Source organism: Harpia harpyja, chromosome 1 (assembly GCF_026419915.1).
Source record: "Harpia harpyja isolate bHarHar1 chromosome 1, bHarHar1 primary haplotype, whole genome shotgun sequence".
In the NCBI taxonomy this organism is placed as follows: domain Eukaryota; kingdom Metazoa; phylum Chordata; class Aves; order Accipitriformes; family Accipitridae; genus Harpia; species Harpia harpyja.
The window spans coordinates 70,199,845-70,225,434 of NC_068940.1; the positions used below are offsets into that span (position 1 = coordinate 70,199,845).

Consider the following 25,590-nt stretch of genomic DNA (forward strand, 5'->3'; position numbering starts at 1 on the left):
AAGGCAGATGTCAGGGTCGGATGTGTTCGGTGCCAGTCTGAGATCAGGAATGCCTGGAGGTCAGGGCAGGGAGAGGTAAGACATATTCAGGTGAGACATGGAAGAGATTGAAGGTCCAGAAAGAAGTTATGAAACCCCATTTGCAGCGCAGCAAATACTATTTCACTTGCTGAATCCAAAAGTTCACGAAGTGATGTTTATTGCATTTTTCCAAGATGATTATTTTTCACAAGAGAACAAACAGTTTAAAAATATTTAAAGCAGTGTTAAAATGCTAATAGAGTTACAGAGGCACCAGAAAATTAATCCTTCTAGGAAAATGAAGGTTGCATTTTTTGCTTTCCCTCGAGGTGGGATACTTCAGGCTTGCAGCAATGCATGGTATTTTTATAGGAAACAGGTAACAGTCTTTTTGCAGACAAGGGCACTTCTCAGCAATTGGTGGCAAAAAGATGAGTTACGAAGCCTAGTTGCTGGCTGGCTCTGCCATTTCCAGGGCTTGTTTCTTAAGACATAAAAACATTCAGGGATAACTTAACCATAAAGATCAGTTCTTAATGTATACACCAAGGCACACACATGACCAAGGTACTACCAAAAGGATGTCACCCTCAGCAACCGAGGGCTGGTGGCTTCATTTCTAAACCAGCTAATGGGGAAAATGAAAACACTCTAACTTGTGTGGGAGGATTTCTTGCCTTGTTCTGTAAAGTAATCCCTACCCTCCCTCCTGCAGGGAGTGCAGGCTGGGGGTGGGAAAGATGTCCGAGCATTTCAAGAGAATGACAGAAAATGTTAAAGAGCTACCTGAACACCTCACTCCCTGAGCGATGAGACCCCACATGAAGTTGGCGCAGTATTCACACCAGTGTGGACCTCGAAACGTATGGACCTGTAATACAAATGGCGGAAAAAAAATAGAAATGGGGTCATTGCGAGGCAGATGGTCTGACAGATGGAACAACTGAAATGGATAAACAACAGAAGACTCAGTAGGAGTAAATCTTTAGCACACAGTGCCCACATCTTTCCAAAGTCTAGATGAAATAAACCATGGGGACAGAAATTTGCTTTGATCTTGAAGTTTATCTTTCAATAGGCTTAACATAACAGAGAACCGGGCTGTGTACAATGTGGAAAGCAAACCATTTTTGCTAGCTGACATTTTAGCTATAGTGAGGGGAGGAAACCAGGTTCACTAGTCAAAGGAGAAAAAAGTAAAACTAATAATCCAAGGAAATTTAATCAGTGCTTTTTTTTGACTAGTTCAAACAAAACAGGAATGTTTCTGAGATTCAAATGCTCAACAGATCACTTGAAAGTAGGGGAAATGCAGTGACAGAAAGTCCCTTCGAATGCACCACATTTTGGTTCCCCATAACCGTGTGTGACCACAGATCTGGTGCAAGACCCACGTGCTAAGAGCACCACTCAGGTTTGAATGCCCTACAACTATGGTGTTACATGTGCATTTCTAGGCAACAACACTGAACAAAACTTGAGGTGATTGCTGTAAATTTGTATCATCAGGGGTGAATGATTTGTGCAGCCACTCCAGGCAGCGGCTGGGTAATGATCTGATTTTGCACACTGGAATCCATTAGTGACAAAAGGAAACAACACCCTTCCCGACACTAGTGAGTAAACTGAACTCACATAGGGACAAGATGTCAGTAGGCTCTTTTTCAGTAGACCAAATTTCATTTTGCCACAGTCCACACATGAGTAAATAAGGAGGAATAAAATGACCTGTGTGCTGACAGAGCCCATGGCTGCCCAGCCAGGATTTGCACACCACCACTGCTTCCTCCACTGCTTTTCCAAAGGCTATGGCGGAAGACCTTTTTATTTAAGATGTATGTTCTGGTGAAGTAAGCATTTCATTCTCATTGAAAAGAAGAGTAAATAGTGAGGTCTATGCCCGTGTGAATGGACGTGGCATGAGCTAGTTCCAGCCAGAGACTTAACTGAGCTTAACAAAACATAAATCATGCACAGTCCGGCTGCTAATGCTTCCTTTTCCTTCTCTCTGCTCTTGTTTACCCATCAGGTAGATGGCTGAAAGGCCACTTCCACCCCCTGGGATGGGGAAAGCTGCTCTTTACTTTTCATACAGTAAAAAAATGGTCATTGCCCTTTTCAAATAAACTTGGTGAAGTTTTAAGCCAAGCATTTGGCTTGCTAATGTTTTCAACTCATTTGTCTGCAGGATCACCCCTAAATAAGCCTGTACTCTTGAGTCCATTCCCCAGGAAGATGAAATATTGTGATTTTAATACAGACCTCTCTTTCTGATTTAGTGATAAAAATGTCAGCCTGACCACAAATGACTGCTGACCAACTACTCACAGTCAATAATTGCATGAATAAGCTTAAAGCAATAGTAATTCTTCCTCCCTTTTGACAGTAAAGGTCAAAACTGGAATGTCTGACTGGTCATATTTATTTTTTGAAATGGTATTTTACCTCTCAGAAAATTGTGTATCTCTGGGAAACTACACTTTCCAATAAAGTTAGAGATAGATGGATTGATAGATACAGACACATAAGTCTTTCTTATTTCATCTTATTTTGTTTTGCAGGGTGGGTAGCATGAATTTCAGACATGGCTTGTAGTGGGCGTAAATGGCCGTACCTCACATCAGCTGGTCACCTGAGTTTCAGGCATATGCTCTACGTGACCTTCAGCGGATACAAAACTATGGATACAACTAATTATTCCTGCATTTTTAGACTGATAACCACATAATTAGTAGGTCAGCACCTGCATTTAATTGTGGGTGGAAATCATCTGCTGTGGGAAGATAGCTAACTGTCTTCTGCTTTGCAGCGGTTTACAAAAACTAACCTCGTGAGAAGTGGCTGTAAAAGCTCTTTCGGGATTTTAAAAACTGCACCATTTCACATTTAAAGTCCATCACAGTTGCTAGGGTACTTGGGGCCTACCTGCTCACTTTACATAAAGCTTATTTCAGCTGATCTCGCTGTGGCATATTTAGAAAATGGTAGCTGATTATTCCTTGATCTCTTCTGTCATTAGTGGGAAACAGTCATCAATGCTGACTAAGGGCTGCATCTGAGAAGAGCTGACTGCGCAACCTTCCCTTGTTCCCTTCAGCTTGGTGGCCCTCAAAGGTTTAGCTCTCTTTATTCATTCACTTCAAATTTTTCACAGATCTGCATTTTAGCTCAAATGGCAAGTTCCCAACTGAAATGCCCTCAGAAAAGTGAGTCTTGGTGGTTTCTGGTCAAGCTGAAACAGGAAAATACTCACTATCTCTAAGTGAAAAAGGGCGATCTTCAAAAGTTTCTAGATAAAGGTGGAAAAAAATCTCTTAAGATGCAGTTTTGAACTAAGTCTTTTATGGCTTGCCATTAATTTTAAAGAAATAATGAGGTTTGTTCCTGTGAACACAACACTCAAATGCAGCCCAAAGCTTGCACACAACACTTTTGAACGGTAAATGGGAATTTTACCTGCCAGATTGGCCTCATCTCTGTTTTAATCAAGGAGAGGTAACAGCAGGTCTTAGGTTTTTGAGATGGGTTTTTAGGTTTTGCCCCATCCTTTGCAACAGCATCATTACAAATGGCCTGGGCTTAGATTTTTGGAAACATGATCAAGTTCTATTTATTCTTGGTCCCTACCCCATCCTGCAGTCTCAGGAGACCTCTCTGTGTACACACAGCATAGGGTCGGGCTGCTTGGGCTACAGTTGACACATAATTCCAACTTTTAAGAAGAATTTACAGGGAGGCATTTCTTCATATAAGCTAAAAACATGATGTTTCAGACTATACACTGTACTTTTCTTGTTCAGTCTTTCATCTTCTTTCCACAATGTCTAACTCCTAACTTCTTCACTCTATTTCCTTTCCAGCTCTTTCAATGAAAAGTTGTTTCTTACATTCATCCTCTCTTCCCATTTAGGACGAGAGGAAATGGCCTCAAGTTGCGGCACGGGAGGTTTAGATTGGATATTAGGAAAAATTTCTTTACTGAAGGGGTTGTCAGGCATTGGAACAGGCTGCCCAGGGAAGTGGTTGAGTCACCATCCCCGGAGGTATTCAAAAAGTGTGTAGACAAGCCACTTCAGGACATGGTTTATTGGGCATGGTTGACAGTTGGACTCAATGATCTTAAAGGTCTCTTCCAACCTAAACGATTCTATGATTCTATGGTTCTCTGCTGGACAATCTCACCCAATACTACACTGCGTGTCTCTTCTTACTGCTCTCCTGTGCTCTCACCTTCGCCCTTCAGCCCGGTGGTGCCCTTGCTTCCAAATAGCAGAATTCCCTCCGCAGGTGCTATCTCATGCAGTTTTAGTCTGCGTCTAAGCCGTGTTCACAGAGGGAGAAACTACAACCAAAGTTAAGGAGTGCCAATACAGTGGCAAAACAAACTAATCCCTTAAGCAATATTGCAGAAACAAACTAAAAATTGCCCTGAATTGAAACACATGGTTTTTATTGGCATTATATGATGCTGTTTCTGAGACAATCTTATTGTTTATCTGACTGGGTTTGAAGACTTTTCTATTTGCATCCAAAGAAAATAAGAGATTTTTCAGACTTCCGCCTGAATACATGCGCATTTGTACTCTTCTGTGGACTCCTGCTGAGCCTGAGCTCTTTGCAGGGAAGAAAAGCTGACTCTGCTGTTATTTTTTGTTTAAATACATACACATAATCTTCATGATGTCTGTAAAAAATGCCTCCCCCAAACCCTTTGTCTCCCAGAAGCAGTGTTTATCTGCAGTGATTAACACAAGGGGAAATTTATCCCAGAGCCTCCTTTCTCCCAGGAGATCTTCTGACTTGTCCATAATCAGCTGCCTTTACTCCACTAGCCCCCCTGCAAACGCGATTTGCCCATGCTATAGTAGTAAACAGGCACAATATTGTGGTAAATGAACATTATTCATCTGTATTTGCTCACTTAAAGCAGCACAGAGGCCCTCTCATGAATTCCCAGCCTAGAACAAAACGTGTGGAGCATCCCCAAACTCCATGCTGCTGCCCTCGGGCACGAGGTGACCTCACCACCAGCTGGGACCCCACTGAAGTTGGCAGGTAAAGCACAACCCAAAGAGCCTGCTGGGTCCTAACTGTAACGAAATGCAAGAGGACTTTGCAATCCAGTTAGGCTGACACCCACATAGTTACAGAAATACCTCTGTGTTTTTATAAACAGGGCCTCAGAGATTTATTCTCTTTCCTGAATTACGGTATGTCTACACTGGCTTATGCAAAGTAGTCCCGCCAGACAGACGCTAGCTCCAAACCTAAATCCATGCAACTGTATTGTGTGCTCAAGATGAACCCAGTTTAACAAATCAGTCTGGATCCTAAATCTTTTTTTTGTTCATTGCCTTGAGTGCCTTGAAATTTGGAAGAGAAGCTGAAGGAGAAAGCACGGATGCTCAGAATGGCATAACCCAGCACCCTCACTCTCCAAACTCCAGCACTTCTTTTTAATTTTTATATTAGCTTGGAAAGGATAGAGGGAGATCCATCCTTGCTCTGAATTTGTGCCTTGAGTCTATTTCTTCCTTTTGTTCCTTCTCTCTTCTAGTAGGTACGATCTTTGGTGTAAGACCTACAAAAATCTCATCAGCTTCACTAAAAATGTGCCCTTCAATTTTAAGATTCTTCATGGCTAAAGGACAAGAGCTAAAGAGTGTCTGTTTGTTCCTGAAGAATTGCCTATGACAAGATTATGATGGACACTGTGATGTGTAACCTTTGTCCCTGTGAACTGAGATGAATGATACAATACATGTCAGTATTCACTTAAAAATGGGGAAGACAACTCTTTGAACGTCTGCAAAATAGCGTTCTCTTTCAGATAAATTCCATATCATCATAGCCTGAGTGCTGCCAAAAGCCATTAAGAATTTTGCCCCAAGACCAATAAAGCCATTCCTTCCCTTTTAAATAATTTCGTAACCCTTTTATGTGATGAATATGGAATATATTAAAGATACTAGACTTTAATTTAGCCATCTTTTAAATCTAAATATTCTACTCTAAGCATTCTATCCACATTTTCTGTTCAACTAGACATGTTTTAATATAATCCTTTGGAAAACTAACTGTATTTGCATAGTGAACTTATTTGTTCATTAAGTAAATGTAACACTTTCGACTGGCCTTTCTGGACAATTTATTACTTTTAATGTTTCTTCTGTAAGTTTTTTATGGCCTCTACTAGGATAAAACAATAATTTTCTGCTGTCAAGCTTGTGAATACATACATATTTTAGTCATGTGATTTTCCAGTTAAACTATGACTCTTTTGAAACAGAAAGGAACAGAGACTGTACAACAGCTAGATTGTGCAAACGCAAAGTTAACTGGGCATATGTCCAATTATAAATCAAAGCCAAAACAAGGGGAATTTTTAAGAGAAAAGAATGCATGGGTCAAAGTGGAAAAAAGTCTCAGTCATGAGAAAATATTTTCTAGTTAAACTAAAATAGTTTTGATATTAAAATGATAATGAGGGCAAAACCCAGAAAGAATGAAAGCTAGTTTAATCAAGCAAGAAAACACAGAGTATTTCACCTATTTCCTTCACTGATGATCAGTGAGATAAATATTGACTTTTCTGTAGACTGAGTCAAGGAGGGGGGATGAAAAGAGGGATGCTATTATTTGCTTTGCTCACTACTATTAAATTATTGATTTACCAACTACAGCAGAAGCACTGCAAAGGACAGCAATGTCTGCATGGCAGAATATGTAGAAAAATAAGAAGTGAAGCCTTTTTGCTAAACCAGGAAAACAGTGAAATCATTTTAATCAGTGCTTCTCTTTTTTTGACAGGCCTCAGATGAGTATCAGAAAATTCTTTCTGCTAATGAGCTGAACTATTCCGACAGTGACCCAGATCAGCATCCTCAAGGAGCATTAAGTAAACTGAGGTTTCAAAGCTGAGATGCATTCCTTTCTTGTCTTGTTACTGCCTCTTATTCTCTCTGTATCCACCTTGATAAGCATCAAACTGCAATTTGACAGCATTAGATATGGTAACTGGCTGGCATACTCTGAAACCAGCACAGTCCTTTTGGCAAAACGTTTTAGTACAAGCTGCCTGGAAGGTCCGTTTCCACAGCTGAGTCACTTCCCTGCTGCAGCATGCCAGACACAGCAGTTGGGGAAAAAAACCCCTAAGAATCTGATTTTGTAGGTATAAGACAGCAAAAATATGATCCATTTAAACATCCCCGTGTTTGTCCAGCTATTTGGTTTAGTTTGACAAGCAAACACAAGCTCAGATCCTAGAGCTCTGTGGGACTCAGAGAGCATTTCCTTAGCATATGGTGGTGGAACAAAAGCTAGGAGACAATACCACCGTTGTGCTCTGCTTTATTGTTAGGAGCACCCGAGCTCCCTCAACTTCTTCTGAAAACAGAAATGGTCCAAAATGTTTGCTGGTAAAATGCTACTGGCTTCTGATAATAGTTGAAAAGGGGCCTTTTTCTCATTTAAAAATGGATACACTTTAAGATAAAGACAATCAATATGAAGTATTTTGTTTCTGAAAAAAAAAAGAAAACTGAATCTGGGCAAAAAGAGCTAAAATGCGTCAAGTAGTGTAGTGAGTAGTAGTGAGTAGCAAAACGTTTATTTAGATTAAGTGCCTGTGTAAAAGCGTATTAAGAATGCAGTCAAATAGAAAGAAAAATGCTTTTATCAACACTCTTCTCAGAGCTAGTATAGATGGGTGCGTGAAAACCCCATCACAGCAAAAAATAAAATGTGAAGCATCTAACCAGAACTTTTTAGCTGAAAAGAATAAGAAGTTGTGCTTACCTTAAAATTGTGTGCTTTTTCATAGTTGAAGTGGTTGTCGTTTTGAGTTAAGGCTGCTCTTCTGACCAAGGAGGTGATCTGTGAATAGGCAAAGAGTTTCAGAGGTTGCCACAAAAGTGCCCCCTTGACTCCCACCTTCACCCCCAGGGCCACGGCCAGGAGCTCTTGGCGCTTCCTTCCTCGCTTCGACTTGTGAACAACGGCACAGTTTTTCTCATTTTCCAGCCACAGATCCTCTGAGAACATAGCGCTGGGATCCCAAATCTTTTCCCTGTCTTCCTCGGCGCCCGGGAGCCTGACTGTAGTCAGTACGGTACAGTTTGTCCAACTGCTTCTGATGTTAGACAGCAGATTTGAAGCAGCTGCAGCCCATTCTGCCGAGACCTCTGGCATGTGACTTGAATGGGCCGTCTTGTGGGACGGAAGGAGCTTCTGCATCTGAATAAGTAACGGCCTGTGCCGTGCGTTTTCTTAAGGCAGATGTGTGCCTCGAACAATAGCCCGAATTCATACACTGAGCAACCTTCCCCCCCCACCCTCCCCAAGCGGTGGTCTCCAGCTAGGTGCTGCCAAAATACCGTCCCGGGGGGGACAGTGTTACAGCTTCACACCCAAAGGCATTTCCAGGGACAGATCACTTCAAGTCCACAGCGTGTTAAAAATGAACAAACAAACAAAAAGCCCCAGGAAAGCCCACACAACTGAATCCGATGCTGCATCCAATTACACTCAGACTCAGAGACTTATCAACCAGCAGTCTGCATGCCAGCAGATTAAGCCCTTAAAACCATGATGATTGTTTAATCTTACAGGGCTAAAAATCTCTTTTGTTTTTTTTTTCATATCCTGTACAAGGGGAGAAATCCAGCAGCGCTCCAAGCATTAATAGCACTTCCATGCCGTGTTTTAAACTAGAGCATTTTGTCAGTGTGCATTTGGTAGCATGGAGCTAGCTGACTGTCAGGGAAAGTCGAAAGCCCAGCTGGGACGATGCAGGCTAGGAAGCCCCAGAGCCCTGTGCAGCGCTCAAGTGAAGGCAGCAGCGGAACTTCACACGGATGTAGGAAGCCTGTGTGCGCAGCCCTCTTTGCAGAACAGGGTCTGCAAGATAGCAAGGGCAGTCGTCCTTCACTCTGGTTACACGTGTCTATAGATTTGGAAAGGAAGTGATTTCTAGTTAAAGCCCAGGGACAGGAGGGATCTGCACCCTGACCAGTCTGTGCTACAGCTTGCAGCGTTACTTTGGGCACCTGATTCACTTCTTTACAGGCAGGTAGTTTGCCTTCCCAGGACACAGAAGATGTGTGACACGGAGCATCCCCTGGGAAGCACATTCAGTGCCTCCTCCCCACAGGCTTCCCTCCCTCCAGCTCCTCTCTCCTGCTCCCTTAGTGAGTATGCCCATTCTCCACCCATAAGAGGAGGACAGGAGTTACCTTCTCGGCAGAGCACTGTGATATTTAATTCTTTAAGGTGTGTCTAACGCTGCAGATGCTGCAACAGAGCAAACTGGGGGGTTACCAGCACTACCGGGAAAACTGCCTCTTTGAACTAGAAACATTAAAGACCACATCAGCCTTTTACAGTCTGCCCCACTTCAACTTACCCAGAAAATACGTGAAATTAAAGTATTTAATTCACTTATGTTAACTTGTGAAGTTGAACTTGCCTCTATTTTTTTCCGTCTGCCTTTTTACCTCAGGCTGAGAAGTCAGAAGGTTTCATCTAATTTACTTACTAAAACCTCCACCATATAGACTGCCTGCTCTTAGTAAAAGCAATGCTCTCCTGATCTGAAAGCCCATGGGGACAGATGGTCAGTCGTCAGTAGCATCAGGCCATGCAATTTCAGATAGTGCCCTACTTAGGGTTTTCAAGAAGTTGTGCAACCTGAAAAATCAGCTTCTCAGTTATAAAACGATGCACTTAATTGTACGTATAGCATACTTAATTCCTTTCTTTTCCAGGTAACTCATAGCACCTCTTTTTATGTGCTCCCATACTCCAAAGCCTCTGCTCCCCAGTAGGGAGGATTTCCACACAACCCCGTTGCTCCCTAAGCAGTTGCTGCCCGCCCGGCCTTTCCCCAGGGCTCGGCACTGTTATCTGACCACTGGTGACAACTGGCTGTGATGTATGTTTGAACATTGCTCTGCCTGGAGGAAATCCCTGCTGCTCTTCCATATGTCCTCCCGCTAGTAAGTCCCGATTTCTGCCAGCTCAGGACCTTTATCTGCTTTCCAGCAGATAAAGACAGACTACCGCTCCCCATCTCTTGCTCAATGTATTTCAAGAGATGAGGAACACTGGTTTTAGGGACACCTCTGATGCCGTCAGCAGCAATGGCTTCAGTTTGGGCCGTCACAAAGGAAACGTTGGAGCAGCTTGAAGTTCTTATTACACTCCAGTTTCTTTCCTCCGTACCATTTTAAGTGTATTTACATTTATCTGGAACAAAATCCCCAAACTAGCTCTGAGTTGTTAGACACCTCTGAAGCTACAGCACCTAAATCCCCATATATACGTAAGCTACTTTCTCTCTGACTTCCAGCACAACCGATCCAAAGTCAGAGAGAGGTCGGTTTCCTAATAATGCTCTAATATTTGTATTTATGTCACTAGACTGATAAAAATCCCATTATATAACCAATATTTTTTACATAACATGGCAGATTTGATACTCAAGCTACAGGCTTATGATGATACATCTTGGAATTTCTATTTATTAAACTATTTTTGGAATATCAGAGTGTCCTCCTGGGATCAGACATACAGTACTATATTTAATGGAAACTGTGAGTGTTTGCACAGAAGCATTATACGTAATAGACTTGGAGGAGGACAACTCAGCCAAACCAGATCATATGACTAAGGCAGATCAGTATTTACTGTTTATCATATATGAAATTTTATTTATCCCCTAGGTTGCTCTTTCTGCCTTGCTTGGGCCCTGTTTAGACAGTTGTTTAATGGGATCCCTTGCAAACGCAGGATGTGTACAGAAGGCCAACAGTGAGTGCGTCCTCTTAAGAGGCTTAATCATACAAAGCCCTACCAGGTTTGGTGTGTGTCTAAAATGGTGCTGTAAAACTGAGATGAGCTGGACCACATATATAACCCCTTTCCTCTCTAAATATAATGCAGACAGCAGCAATGACAAATTCTCAGCAGCAACCAGTTCCAACGTACTGATACCGTAGGCCAACCCCAGTGCTCTCTCTTATCCACTTTCTTTTTCTTAATACATAATTTACTGCACATGGTGTCAACTCATTTAAAGACCATCTCTTGATCAAGTTAGCCTGCAGCTAAGGAGGAGAATGCCAGCAGCTAAAAATATTATTGCTGGTTGTCACCGAACGTCTAAGCTAGTGAAGGCTGAAAGGCAAATACGGGTTGTCTGCGTTTTCAGACCAAAGGATTTCTGCATAACATATCATTTTAGTTACTAGTCTCTCTGTAAAACACAAGCACTGTATAGCAGATTGGGCATTTACAGCAAAATAAATGTCACTGAACCAGAATAATAAAATTAAAAAGGGGGGCAGGGGAAGAGGGTGGACTCAGCTGTTGCGCCATTTCCAGCACGCCTTTGCAGAGTGAGCTGAACCACACCATTGTCTTTCCCCTCAAACACTGGCGTCTTGTTTGCTAACAAAGGCCTCAGGGGTAGGAAAGAACAAATTGTAGTATGAAAAGCTTTCCGTTTTGTACATGTGGCATGATTTCTGTTGTGGTCCTGTGGGCAGCGCTGAGGACTCGCTGGAAGCAAGCAGCGGGGGAACATTGCATGCCGCCCAGCTCCTCCGTGCCAGTGCCAGCGTGGTGGGAAGAGATGCTGTGGGAGCGATGGCTCCTCTCCCCCAGCCGCTGCTGTGCCCACACAGGCTGGCAGGGAGGGGTAGTGAGTGGCGGGTCCTCGGCTCACCGCTCTACCTGCCGAAGGGCACAACTATGGTGGGCAGAGGAGCAGCACGGGCATGTCTCCTTGGACGACACCACAAGCAAAAGGGAGATTGCTCCATGATGAGGAATTGTGACAAATCCATGACTGATCTCTAACTAAATACACTTAACACTGCACATAGATATAGTCATAGGTCAAAGAGAGGCCTGTTTCCTTGCAGGCATGGCATACTCGGTAATCTGCCAGACAGATTATGTTTGCTCAATTGCAGACATGCCGTGGAGATGACACATGGTGCAGGCATCTCGCAGCTATTGGGTTTTTCCTGGTTTTCTCCCACGGAGCTCTTCCCACGATGCACTCAGGAGTCAACGCCAAAGAAGCCGGCTCTTAGCAAAACACAGGGCACGGAGGGGAAATGGTGGTGGAGGCTAGTCAGCCAAAGGCCTTCGCCATACCACAATGCTGCCAGCCCATGCCTCCCACTGCCATGGCACTGGGAGCTGCCATTAAAAGGCTTCTGTGCTGCCGAAACTGTGGGAGAAAACAAGCTCCAAGCAGAAAATGTACTAAACACGAAGCCTGCACGTTGCTTGCCAACCCAATCTTGCAAAACCCACTTTCCTAAGAAACTGCCCCTCTGGCGGGAAGGCGCTTGATGTCAATTAGGTGAACAGAGACTGCAGAGGTTAGCAGGGCTGGGAAGCTCCACAACACAAAGCTCGGGGTTAGGAAAGGAGTCAGACCGCACAGAAACCAGGCTGCTGCTGCTCTCTGGTTTGCTTTTGAGGGGGGAACACAATCTACTTGCTCCCAGGGAATCAAAAATAGACAAAAATAATTAGCATTAATTGGCTGCCACCCTCCTCTGTTCAACAGATCTCCAATTGCAATCGCTGAGAGCTGCCCCTGAACACAGGTCCATCTGAGCTCCTCAAGGGTGCCATCTTGCCCACTGAAAACCCAATAGTCTCTTGTTTCCAGAAAAAAAATTCCTTTCAGGTGAGCTGGAGCTCAGTAAACTGAATATCATCATTAAAAAAAAAGCACCACAGGTTTTTTTAAAGGGTTAAGATATATCTATAGTTTTGCTTTTTACTCCACAGAGTTTCAACTTCCTTGTTTTTTAATAATAACCGGTCCCTCTGCAAATCATGAGTCTGAGGAGCTGTCAACACTATGCTTGAAGTGTTTATGGCAGCAGATTATCTACACTGGGCTCCTATTCTGGAGAGCCTGGGTGCACTTCCATCACCACCAATCACACCTATCTTTTGAGGATAACCCACTTCAGAGCAAAAGGAACTGGTCATTTAGGAGGACTCCTCCAGTAAATGCTCTGAAGTTAAAGTTATTAAAATTTTAATCTTCACACCTCTCCTAAATTAATGTGATTGACTGTTTATTAGCATTGCAGTGAGCAGTTGTCATTTATATGCACTTCTTTCTGACAGGGTATTCGATCGCCTCCCCTGCAGATAAAAGATATAATTTACCTACAGCAAATGGAAATATAATCTCCCTTAAACTTCAGATCCCCTTTCTAAATCCTTCTCAAACAGATTTTTCTGTACACATCATGATTCTTTTTCTCAAAACAATGTAGTGAACCAAACTATACAACAGCCAAAGGTGAAATGCTGTAGAATCAGGAAGGCACTAGCGAGACTATTATTAAAATAATAGTTTCTGTAAGCCTCTTATAGAGTATTAATATAATCAACTATTGTCTCTTTTGGAACAACAACTGGAGGTTACATCAAGTGGTATGAAATTACATAGTCATCTCCAATTAAAAAAATAATGGGCAGATGAAAACCTTTTATGTTGTCAGGCAATTGTATCACTTAATGCGTTAAGCTGTGTATTTCAGGTCCACCGTTGTGTTTAATATGTCTGAAATAGTATTTTGACTTCTCATTTTGGTAAACTGTAGTAAATATGCGTTGTGTTACAAATACACTGTTGGTATCAAGGAAGAAATAGTCCAGAAATAAGGAAAGGACCTAAGTATAGGATCAACTAATTCAGTGATTCCCCTGAATAACCCTGTAGAGATTAACATGGTAACAGCAGGTCTAGCCTATTTATTGCCTCGACTTCCTTTCCTCCCACTCTCTCCTTTATCCTTCACAATCTATCTCCATGCTTGTCAAGGTTATTAATGACATTTTCCTGGCCAAGTTCATGAGCCTCTCCTCTGTGCTTAATATTGATGACCCAAACAGTAGCAGAGGGATGGAAGAGCAGGGGCATGAGGGCTAAGCAGGGCAGATGAGAGCAGAACTGGACACCGCTGCCACCGCTGCCGCCACAGAGAAAGAGGAGCACCAGGTCCCCCACAGTGGGGCTGGCAGTAGCCGCTTCATCTGCAAACAGGGCTTTCTCAGGGAAACTGCACTGAGTTTATTTCTGAATTACTTCTTGTTCTCTGTGTTGATACAACACACATGATCGAATTTGACTACAATGTACGCAAATGAGTACTGTTGTCACACCTATAAATTAAACCGTATCTATGATAACACCTGGTCTGTATGCAAACAAAATTCAAACATAACGTTTATCCTGATATTTGTAAAAAATCTGCAGTGATCCTGTTATTTTGTCAATTATGTTGGCTTTGTCAACAACAAAACTAACAGTATTTTTCTAACTAAATAGACATTTAAGGATAAAATGGACGGATGGATGGAGGGAGGGATGGATGGATGGCAGGTGTCTAATCTAAAACAGTAATCGGGTCTCTCTTCATAATCAAAGGAGAAAAACAGAAACCTCCAGACAGTGATTCATCCTCTTCTATGACAGACTAAGTTTAAAATGGGTCTTTGCAGCTCATTTATGGATCATATAAGGAAATTAGATGACTCAGGTAGAAACAGATAGCTTACTTTAAGATAATAAAAATTAGGTAAGGTCAATCTCTGAACTATTTTCTATTTCTATTTTTCTATTATCTATTCAATTTTAGAATAAATTAAATAAGGAATAATTTATTTTATCAGCCTCAGCCATATCTATAAGTAATTATAGAATAATAACTGTACTTTGGTTTGGTTATCAATACTTCCCATACTTTAGACCTGGCTAAGACTCATGCTCTGGAAACACGGAATACCCAGTTTACTACATCATTTGTTACACAGCTGCATGTACCTTTACAGGTTTTTCTGGGCTTATTGGATGAATTTTTTCAAGAAGTGTAACTATAGAGGAATCAGTCTGTAATTAATACCAATTTCTGGTGCTGACTATATAGGTAGCCAGTATTTTGACATTTCACCCACAGAGGAAATAGTCTAGCAACATAATGAACTTAATATGATATACAATGGCCTCTCTGAATTAAGAGGGAAGTGACTCATGCTCTCTGCAAGATATGGGACTATTAGTCAAGAGACAGAGATTTAAAAAAATTTCCTAAACATTATAGTTTTTATCCAGACCCCCAGTGGATGCTGGCTCAGCACCATGTAAGCTATACATGCATAAGACCTGTTCATCTTTTTACATTTTTGCTATGAAGCTCTTGCTTTCTGAAGAAACAGCACTTTGTTTAGGAAAGCCAGCTTGCCATTTATTAAAACCATCATTGCCCTGCAAGGAGACTGCAGAGCTTGAACTCAAGCCAAACCCGCTGAGCTGCCACAATGAAGTGGAGAAGTTAATGTGCTTACTTCCAGGTCTGGGGAGAGGAAGGCAGGAACGTCCCCTCTGAGAAAGGCGGTGCCTGTGAGCACAGCGCAGTGCCCTTGAAAGGATGGGAAAGGGTCTAGAGGCACCCTAAGTGCAACAGTCCTGCCCTCGGGGCCCTTTCGGCTCACTCGTATGGGGCTGTCATTAACAGTAACTGCTTGTGCATTGAAGGAGCTGGTTGGATGCTGTGCTCAATCACAGGGTTAAATTGAGGACCATGTTTTGTGAGACCGCATTAAGTCTGTTTAATGTCAGGACATCAAATAAATGAGCTTGATAATAAATCTCAGTGCTATACAGCTACTATGTTGTAGAGCTGGTGGGCATAAGGCCTGGATATTTGACCATATGCCTCATTACACACCCAAACAACATACATAGCATTGTACACAAAGACCTACATCCTCACTTCTGCGATAATTCTCATTTCTCTGTCTCAAACACTACTAAACCCTACAGGCAGGTGTTATCTCAAAGTAATACAGTAACTGGTTATTTGCTCTGTACACAGTAAAATTTAACACAACAAAAATAAATACAATACAAAAAATAAACCACAGCAAGTTCTTCTGTTTCTCACTTTGAGTTCTGATACTCTATGCTGGTGGGAGTAAACTTCTCTCGGAGTGAGACCAACTCAGCCTTGCAGCATACGCTCCAGGCTGAATCTTATGGACCACAGTCAGAGCTTCTGTTCATACAGAGAAGCAAAAATCCACTCCTCCTGGGATTATGACAAAACGTGGAGGAAAAAAGTCTTCAGGAAAGTTTCCCAGAAACCACAGAGTCAGACAGCAATGGCATTTATGTTCAGAGCCACTAACCACTCGGCAGAGCCAGCTGATCTCTGGAGGGGCTGTAAAGTGACACCGAGAGAGCTGCCAGAATGTAAAGTATGCTGTGGCAGTCTTGAGAACCAACAGCAACATCCTAAGTTTTGTCCCAGCTCAAGACAGCTTAAAACAAGAGACTTTAATGTGGGTTAAAGAAGAGATTTATGTAAGTGAAAAAGAACAAATAATTTGTGAACCAGTGATTCATGAACCAGTGATCCATGAACCAGTGATCATCTTGTTTAAAAAACTGGCAATCTATAAAATTGTTCTGGACACTGGCAGTTCAGGAGTGGATTCTCAATGGTGTGATGCTCTTGTTTCTTTAGAGCTCACAGGGAGATGGGGATGATAAGCAATTTGCAGGGAGGACAGTGCCAATATCAGCATCAAGCAGCAAACAGGATTTTTCTCTAGCTTTGGCAGTTGCTGGGTGGTGTGAAGGAACTCTAAAGCTTCAGTCTCAAACTTATAAACAGCATGACCGAGTTACACTGCTGCTCAGCAGTCATGACACCTTCAGGTAAACTACACAGTGCAAGGATCGAGAAGTGTAATCATGTGTTTTCCATCATTAGTAATATTTCTGTCCCCTTTTACTGCACCATCTTGTGACTTCTTCCAGCAAAAATGCATAAACTGGGTAGACAATACAAGGTGAAAGGAATTATTCACGCCATTTAGGGCACAAAGGAGGCAATTAGCAAATAAGAACACAACAAGTTTTCAGGTTGAAAGAATACTTTTAACAAGCCTGAGCCATTGCACTTTACCAAAAAAAAAAAAGGAGAAATGCTAGTTTTATAAAAATGCTGTGCTTTATGACTGTGAACTTCTATTTCAGTATCCTTTATGAATTGCATGGCAAAAAAAAAAAAAGAGGGCAATAGGGAACTACTTTCCATGTGCATAAGTGGAACTGTGGCATGGAGGGGATCACTGGTTTTGGTGCTGGGCCAGCCACAGCTGTCTTACGACTCGCCCGAGCTAGCTGTATATCCACAAATGCCTCCGTGTCCCAGGACATGTTCCCCTGAGGTGGGAGCATGCAGTATTTACAGCTTACCCGTTTGTGAAATAAGTGCTTCTGTCCCTTCAAGTTTCAAGGAATGTCACCCTGTTCATGAGAGACAGGGTCAAATCCTGGCCTGTCATCCCAAAAGAAGTGGTAAGGCTGTATGACCCTTGGTATATCTCTGACTAATGGCTCCAAAATGCGTTTGCTTAGAAACAGAGCAGGAATCCATGCAGATGAAGGTGACGTGGGGTTAAAGAACAGATAGGAGGCTGTGCACTCAGCTGTGATCACTTACCTATTTCATTATATGCATGAACTTCACCCCATATATTACGTTCCCCCTTGGTATACAAGAAAGGTTCCTATAGTGTAAACCTGTATCAGCTTCTGTTCTCCTCACAGACTCAGCACAGAAAGAGAACGGTTGGGATAGGACTACTGCCTCTTGTTGAAAAGTAGAAAGCTGTCTGCAGGACAGCTTCCTGTGGAGCATGTACCCTCCTCCAGCTCCTTCCAGCTCACCCTGCAGAAAAAGCAGCTCAATGCATAACCAACTTCTCCTCCTGAATGTGGCTTCTGAGCACCGAGAAGCACTTGCTTCCCACAAAGAAGCAAGGGAACTACTGGGTGCTGCAGACTGCACATGAAAAGCATGGTTCGCTGCGCTTTTATAAGGACGTGTTATAGGATACGCAAACCACTTGAGATCACACACTTTGAACTTGTATGAAGTACCGGAATGTATCCAAGTTGCTTTATTTTCCCTTCAAAAGAATTGTTTTGTGTTGCATTTGCTTTGCCCGCTGCTTGAAGCTGGTTTTGTTACTCCATTACTGTGTGAGTAAGTAGTGGTGCGGCTATCCTTGAAAACACATATGCATTCCCATGGCCATCAGAGAAAAACTGAGACAAAGACTGACCCCACTTCTCTGCTAGTGAATGAACACAGAAAGGCCATATAACCCTAGTTTTATTGTTCCATACAGGTGTCATTTGACCCTGATATCCTTATAACTCCCTGTGACCTGCAGCCCACTGCCCTCTGCTATGAAGCAGCGGCTTTTGTTCCTGACGGTACACCATGCACAGCTGCTTCCGTCGTTGTTTGGAGGGGGACAGATGGCTGCTCTCAGCACAAAAAGGAGATTAAAAAAGAACTGAGGGAATGACATCACTACCCAGCCTGGGATTTAATTGACGGGACCCACAGGGCTACCACCAGCATGAACTCAAACTGCAGCTGACTCTGCCCATGGAAAGGAAAAAGTTTGTATTTTGGAGACTGAAGGACATTTCTTTTGCAATATGTAGTCGCCACCACTCCAATATATATATTCTTTAACAGCTGTTTATGAATAGATACTGTCCTATCAGCAGCAGCACTTTTAAAGTACTCAAAAAGCGAGACTTACACTGCACCCTACCTCTATCCATGCTCATAGTTCAACTGCAGTAACTTGGTTTACAGCTTATTTATTTTGTTTTGCTTGTGATGAGAGTTTGTAAGAAATGGTTGGGGAAACATGAAACACAATAAATGAGTTTCACCATTAGGACCAATCCTGCTAAGGCATTTTGTAGGTGAAAGATTTCATCCATATCTCATAGCCCCACTTAAGTCAATGGAACTAAATAGCACAAAACTTTAGTTCTGGAAGTAGTGAGCTTTGTAGTCACTTTTCTGCCTTGAATTGAGCTCCAGATCTATGAAATCACTCTGAATTCTCCCCTTTCTGATCACCGGACACTAAACGATGGCAGCCATTGTGGAACTCCAGGACGGATCCTCTGGGGAACTATGAATACCTTCAATTGACTGCGTATACAGTGATCTTGTCCACTAAAGTATTTTCTGCAGTTTACCTAGCTAGCATTTATCTGAATTTATATATTATCTTAAGTACATTACCTGATTATTATTCGGGACAGGGGAATTTGGCCTCTGCATATGTGTGGTACTTGGTGCCATCACATTTTTCTGCAGAGCACAGATTTTTGCTTTGTGACAGATGAGGTTCCTAGCAAAACCATACAAAAATCATGAAATGAAAATTCCAAAATGGAAATAATAGTGAGATCTATCCAAACTGTTAACCTCCAAGAAGAAAGTTAGCAGTATACATAAGGTGCAGTATACATAATAAGTGTCATGTATATGTATTATGTCATCAGCAATCAGAACACAATTTCTGAATTCTGCTTGTTGGAACACTGTTGACCACACAGTCTAAGATAAAATAATTGACCTTTCTCTGCCTCCATTTTTCCAGCTGTAAAACTGCCATAATACAAGCCTGCTTATGAACCTGGGGCTTCCGTAAGATGGAATTAGTACTCATGAGCCTCTGTTAGGGTGCAGGGGGAATAGCACAACAGAAGTACAATTCTATAAGGAATAGTAATAGTTTGGTAAAATTTGTAAAATTCAGCAAACTTTTTTTTAAATATGAAATTCAAACAGGCACATGCTTGATCCACTGTGTTAAGTGGGTTGTTACATTTATGTGATGTTGCTGCTTTTAGGAATGTCTCATTGAAAACACTCGTCAATGTGGCCACATAGCTACCACCATGCTGTTTATGTTACCATCAACAGACATTGCCAAAAGGACCAGAAATTATTTTTCTAATCTGTTTTATTTCAGCCTCGCTGTGAAACAACTGACAGGCACTAGATGTGCAGGAATGCTGCCATATGAAGATGAAACCATTCCACAAAGAATAAAAAGCTCCTTCAAGATGTTTTTTTTTTTCCCTGAAAGGAAAAAAAGGAAGGTATTGAGCACCCTCTGCCTCCTCCAAGGCAACTGGGAGTACAACACAGGGGCATTACTGAGATCAAAAAAGCCCCCAGCATCTTCTGTCATTGAAGCAATTTCTTTTTTCCTTGAGTGACTGGGAACAGCAGAGACACACTCCTCCATGCAGCCCAAGCTGGGGCTGGGACCCATCACACAACAGTACCCCGCTGCAGCTCCTGCCCCAGCCCTGAGGATGGTTTTACTCCTAAATGCAGATCAGTGTCCGTGGGAGACATCACTGTCTATTTGTGGGTCTGCCCGAAGAACCAAGTTGAGCCTTTTTCTTCTTGCATCTAACCACACAGAGTAAGGTTCAGATTAGCTCCTCGGGCACAGCTGTACAAACGAGCTCTATGCAGGAGACTTCAGGAGCAAACCCGTGGCTTTCAGCGGATGTGCACAGCTGCGGCCAGTGGATGGGAGTGCAGAAAACCACGATGCTGACGAGACAAGAAACGTAAGAGTGCAGAAAACCACGATGCTGATGAGACAAGAGACATAACAGCTCCCATCAAACGTGCTCTGAGTTTTACCGTCTCAGCAATGCTGACAGCAGCACCAGCACACTGGAGGGGCCTGAACCAACAACATGCTGCACATCTTCCACTGCCAGTAATTCAGACCTGAAGGCATTCAGCACACCATAGAGTTGGACCAGAGGTTATGATAAAAAAGAGGGAAGACTTATGTGCTTCATAAAGTACCATCATTTTTTACTTTGCTAATCTGAAGACTAGAATAGCATATCAGTCAGTGTCTTTGAACCTGGGGGAGACTTTTCAGGGAAACATTTTTTGTTGCAGAATACGTGACTCATCAGACCTGGAACTTTGCACAGGGAAGTTCTGACCAAGACCCAGATTCCATTTTTTTTTAAACTGTGGAAGCATTTAAGTTTCAGATATTTTAAAAAGCAATTTTCTGTTTCCAGTTTGAAACACTTTTTGTTAAAAACAGTTAATAAAACATTAAAAGTAGTTGGAACAGCTTCAGACAATCTAACTCAAATCTTTTTCTGCCTTTTATCCTGCTTCCTCAGTGCTCGGTCATGAAAAGTTTTTTTCATGTGTGTTTTACTTTTATTACAATTCAGAACAAAGTCAAAACAAAAGTGCAGAAATTGCCCATTACTATTATGACCCTCCACTACAGTGCTTTGATAAAATGTTAGTTTCAAAGGCGATCCTCTACTGATGACTGCCAAGCAAAGTTGTATTCCCCTGTACAAGCTCAATACAGAGACACAGGAGCTTTGCATTCGTTTTCTTTCTGTTAATCAGTTGTTCCCCAGGGCTCTTTTAATCTGCAGTGACAGCCTCAGTCCCGCTGAGAATGGCTTTTCTGCTACTAAAACAAAAGGCACATCTCTAAATACTTCATAATTTCAAGCAGCAAAGAATCTTATTCTCCTGGTTGAAAAAAGCAATAACAAAAGACTCATGCCTTAGCAGGCTGATGTGAATCACGGCCATCTTCTGCTTTCATTTTTGCTGTCTCGGGACTTCAACTGAAAGACAGACTTAATCTAGCCAGCCTGGGAAGAAGGAGCCATGCCACAGCCATGCCCTTGCAAAGGCCGATCAACGAGAAGCGCCCCTGAAGGAATGCCGTAGAAAGACTCTCAGCTGTTTGTAAAGTATCGCACTTCAGCCCCGGTGGGGGGGACAGCCGTACTTAATATAGACAGCATTAATGAAGGATTTACTCAGCCAGGAGCAGACAATGCAGCATTTTAAACCTCATGTTTACACTAACTAGTGAAAGACTTGCCAGTGCATAAGACAAAAGCTAAAATCAGACTTCAGTGCATTGAAAGAAAACCATGCCTTTTGGGGTGGTACATTTTCACACCTCACTAATTGCTTCCATTTATATTAAGTTAATTTCCAAATTAGACAAAACTTTAATTTTTTTTTCATTGCAACATTAAAAGTAACAGCTCGTCGGCTCTACATTTTGAAAAATAGGCTGAGCACTGTATTGCCCATTCAAAGTAAATTCATTTATCACTTAAATGCATTTTCACTTCATTTTAAAACCATCCAATTTGCTTTTAGAAGTTTAACAAGTTGGTTTACTATTGCTGCAATACAAGGAGATTTCATTAAATGACCTGCCATCTTCTATCAGCATCATCATGATTACATGCTGCCCTTGTTTTATTTTAATTTATAGCGATTTTTTGCAACTTGCCAACATGGGTTCTGAGTAATTTAACAGAAGTACAAGACTGGCATAGAAAGCAAGCCAGCCGCTTCCATTTCCCCTGTGCTCCACTTTTCATTCACACCTCAGTTTTACAACCTCCACTGCTGCACAGTACTTGCAGGGCACCAGACCTGGAGACTTTACTGATGTGTAGGATAAGGCCTTGCCAACTGGGGCTTTTTGCTTTCTTACTAATCTTCATTAACTTCAGCAGTGCCAAAATGTTGTGAAGAGAAACGTTATCTCCACAGACCAGTTCACAAATTGTCTTGAGCTTTATAGGTCAAACCTCGACACCCTAAACTTGTTGGCAAACTAACTGGCAAAACATGCCTTACAACAGGCGTACTAGTTGCTCCACAACGCACGAGCCAGGCAAACAACGGGACTTGAAGGATCAGCTGTAATCCTCAACAGACTTACAGGTTGCTTCATCACATCACACAGATTCAGCTCCAAGTTACCTAGAGCTTGACTGTGCTGCTGACTTCCACATCGCTGCTTCTATCCACGTGATGCGAATCAACCAGGTGCTGGTGAGATAAAGCCCTACACCTCTGTACTGCCGCAGCTGCAGGGCAGAGGCGAGGGGCAACATCTGTCCCAGGGAGCCCCTTGGACAAAGAACCAACACCTGGAAATGAACAAGTGGTTGCTCTCAGCTAATAACAAATCCGCTAAAAAGCAATTATAGCTGTTTCCCCAGCTGTTTACACTGACAGTCTGATCAACGATGGTCTCTGCAGTGTGGAAAACATACATGTTTACTGATAAGGGGAAGAGTTGGGAAGCATCCAGGTACCAGCTTTCTGCACCCAGCCAGTAAAGGCCAGGTACCAGGTTTTGGCACATCACGTGCAAAGGAAAGGGAGGCATCACTTAAAAACTCTAGCAAGTGCTTAGCACAAATGAGATCAGAAGGGCTTTGGAGATCAATCAGGGATAAGGAGATTAGCTCCTTGGTTTCACAGAGACCAATGTCATGGGAAGTTTATGCTATAGGTGGAAAAGAACGGTGGAAATTGTGGCAGATTTTCCCTATCAGAAAAACATCAGCTGGGCAATCAGAAAGCTCTTCTGAGCAGCCAGAGCAATCTGTCTAAAGCACTTCTCCTCCAAAAGTAGAATGTCAAAGACAACTTACAACTGCAGTACTTTTATTTCTTATTTTTGAATGATAAAAATGTTCCACTTGAAGAATTCAGTGAATCTTCAGCCAACATTCCTCTGTAGTTCAGCACCAGCTCTAAACAGGGATCTCTGCCATCTCATAATGACAGACTTTTACCCTGTATATTTTTCACCTTCTGCTTCCTGCCCCTGTGTAATTGCCTGTCTCACGTTAGAAGTGGGCCATCCATCCTACTGAACACATTTGGGCCACTATTTTCAATGCAGTTTTATGTACGCTATCCATACTATCAATATCGCTGTCATTTCCTGCTCATATTCAGCTGAGATGACTCTGCTCCCATAACCACATGAAGCATCAAATGAGAAAAATACTTACTGAGCTAATTCCATTGGTAAAGTTTCATTTTTATTCTCTACAATGTCTGGAATCACTAATACACATTAACTCATTGCCTAGAGAAACACTTTTGTTTTAGAAAAAATGAAATGTTCTCTACGGTTAACTATATGGTAATTCATGTAGCGAATTGAATGATCAGACACTCTAGATTTACAGAAGTACTTCACTGTATGCTTTAGCAATTCTGCAGTTTACAGTGATTTATATTTACAGAAGCCCTTTAGGATTTAAGAGCAGAATTTTCCTTTGTTTGGTAAATCTGTACAGTCTCACTATTTATTGTTAACAAGAAATGTCATCATATTTATCATCAGCAAATCTTCTAAAGTCTGTAAACTATCAACTAGCTGCATGGCTAATTTATAAAACTCATCATTACTATTTAAAATTGTTACTATGTGCCAAACAACCCATAATGAAGAGCATTGACTTTGACACTTAATTTCCCTCTGTTCATACTTGGGTGAGACTCCAATTGACCGAACAGACTCTTTATTTTTCAGTAGCGTTTATTATTTGCATTGCAATAGTGCACAGGAGCTTGAGCCTTCGACCAGGTCAAGGCAACAGCGATGCTGTACAAACATCGAGTAAGAGACTTTTCCCTGCCCTGAAGAGCTTACAGTCTAGAAAGCCGCGCCACCTTCGTAACGAGGACTTTTCTTCCACACAAGAAAAAATATGAAATGGAACATAACCACAACAGACAAAGACATTAAGTTTTAAGCCTGTGAAGAAGAATTTGCAAATATTGGAGCAAGGACACAACAGTAAATTACCAGAGTGTTTTAAAAAGTGCACTATATATAATACCACAAGTAGTAAAGCTCCTGTCTCTCCTTCACTTAAGTAAGTGCTGAATTACTGATTAACATGCAAACAAAGAGGAGGAGGAAAATAGAAACCCCATTTTAATTCACAGGTCTTTCTCCTTGCTGTCCCTGTTTTGCCCAGAATAACTAGATCCCTTACTTCTTCAGAGAATAAATTGTCACAACTTCAAGAAAGAAATGGGTACAACAAAGGCCAGTCAATTTATTCAATATTTATAAAAAAACTAGGGCTCTCCTTGCATATTATCATGGGATGTAGATTATTTTACAACCCATTTTGTAATTCCTAACAAACCCCAATCTGCCTGAGAACCAACCCTTGCTATTGCGAAAGTCTGCAGTCCACAACACATACACAACTAAAATATATTTAGAACATCTACTGAAAAATCACAAGTATTTTAGTTCAAAATGACCCTCTCTTAGACTTTCCATTAAAATACATCTTTAAAATAACTTCCTAAGTTTATAAATAGACTGCAAACTAAAACATTTAGGAGCCAAGAAATACCAAAGCTAAGAACTATCTGAAGAATTCCAGCACTGCCCTTCTGGGCACAGCATGAATCTGCCTACTTCCAGACAACATATTTTGTCTGATTTTGTGTATATATATATATACAGACATATATATGTATGTATGTATTCATAGAGTCTGTTGTTCCATGGACATAATAGGAAAGAGGCAAATACTAAGATGAAGGTGTTGCTGGTTAACGTGATGATTTATCAAAGAGTGTGAGTGGACTAGACTTGGCTGAAAAGCAAGGGATTTGTTCTCTGTAAAATGCCTTGTATTTTTTCCAAAATTTTAAACCCCAGGGGAAATGGTGGGCATTTGGTGGAAGGAGTTTTCTGGCGAAAATGACACTGTTTCAGGTCTGCTCTGTCTGGGGAAGATCCACCAGTCAGACAGGGGACTGTGTTTCGGGTTCT

At 41.9% G+C, this 25,590-nt stretch overlaps 1 protein-coding gene across 2 annotated transcripts in view; it reads right to left on the minus strand.

Annotated features, from left to right (window-relative positions):
* The window catches only part of CHN2 (chimerin 2), a 168,631-nt gene that overhangs the window by 18,212 nt on the left and 124,829 nt on the right, over nucleotides 1-25,590 (minus strand). For both annotated transcript variants that reach the window (XM_052799256.1, XM_052799264.1), the window contains 2 exons: nucleotides 7,822-7,899; nucleotides 808-892 (listed from right to left, as the gene is read on the minus strand). In XM_052799256.1, coding sequence (XP_052655216.1) covers nucleotides 808-892; nucleotides 7,822-7,899 — 163 coding nt within the window. The remainder of the gene's footprint in view (nucleotides 1-807; nucleotides 893-7,821; nucleotides 7,900-25,590) is intronic.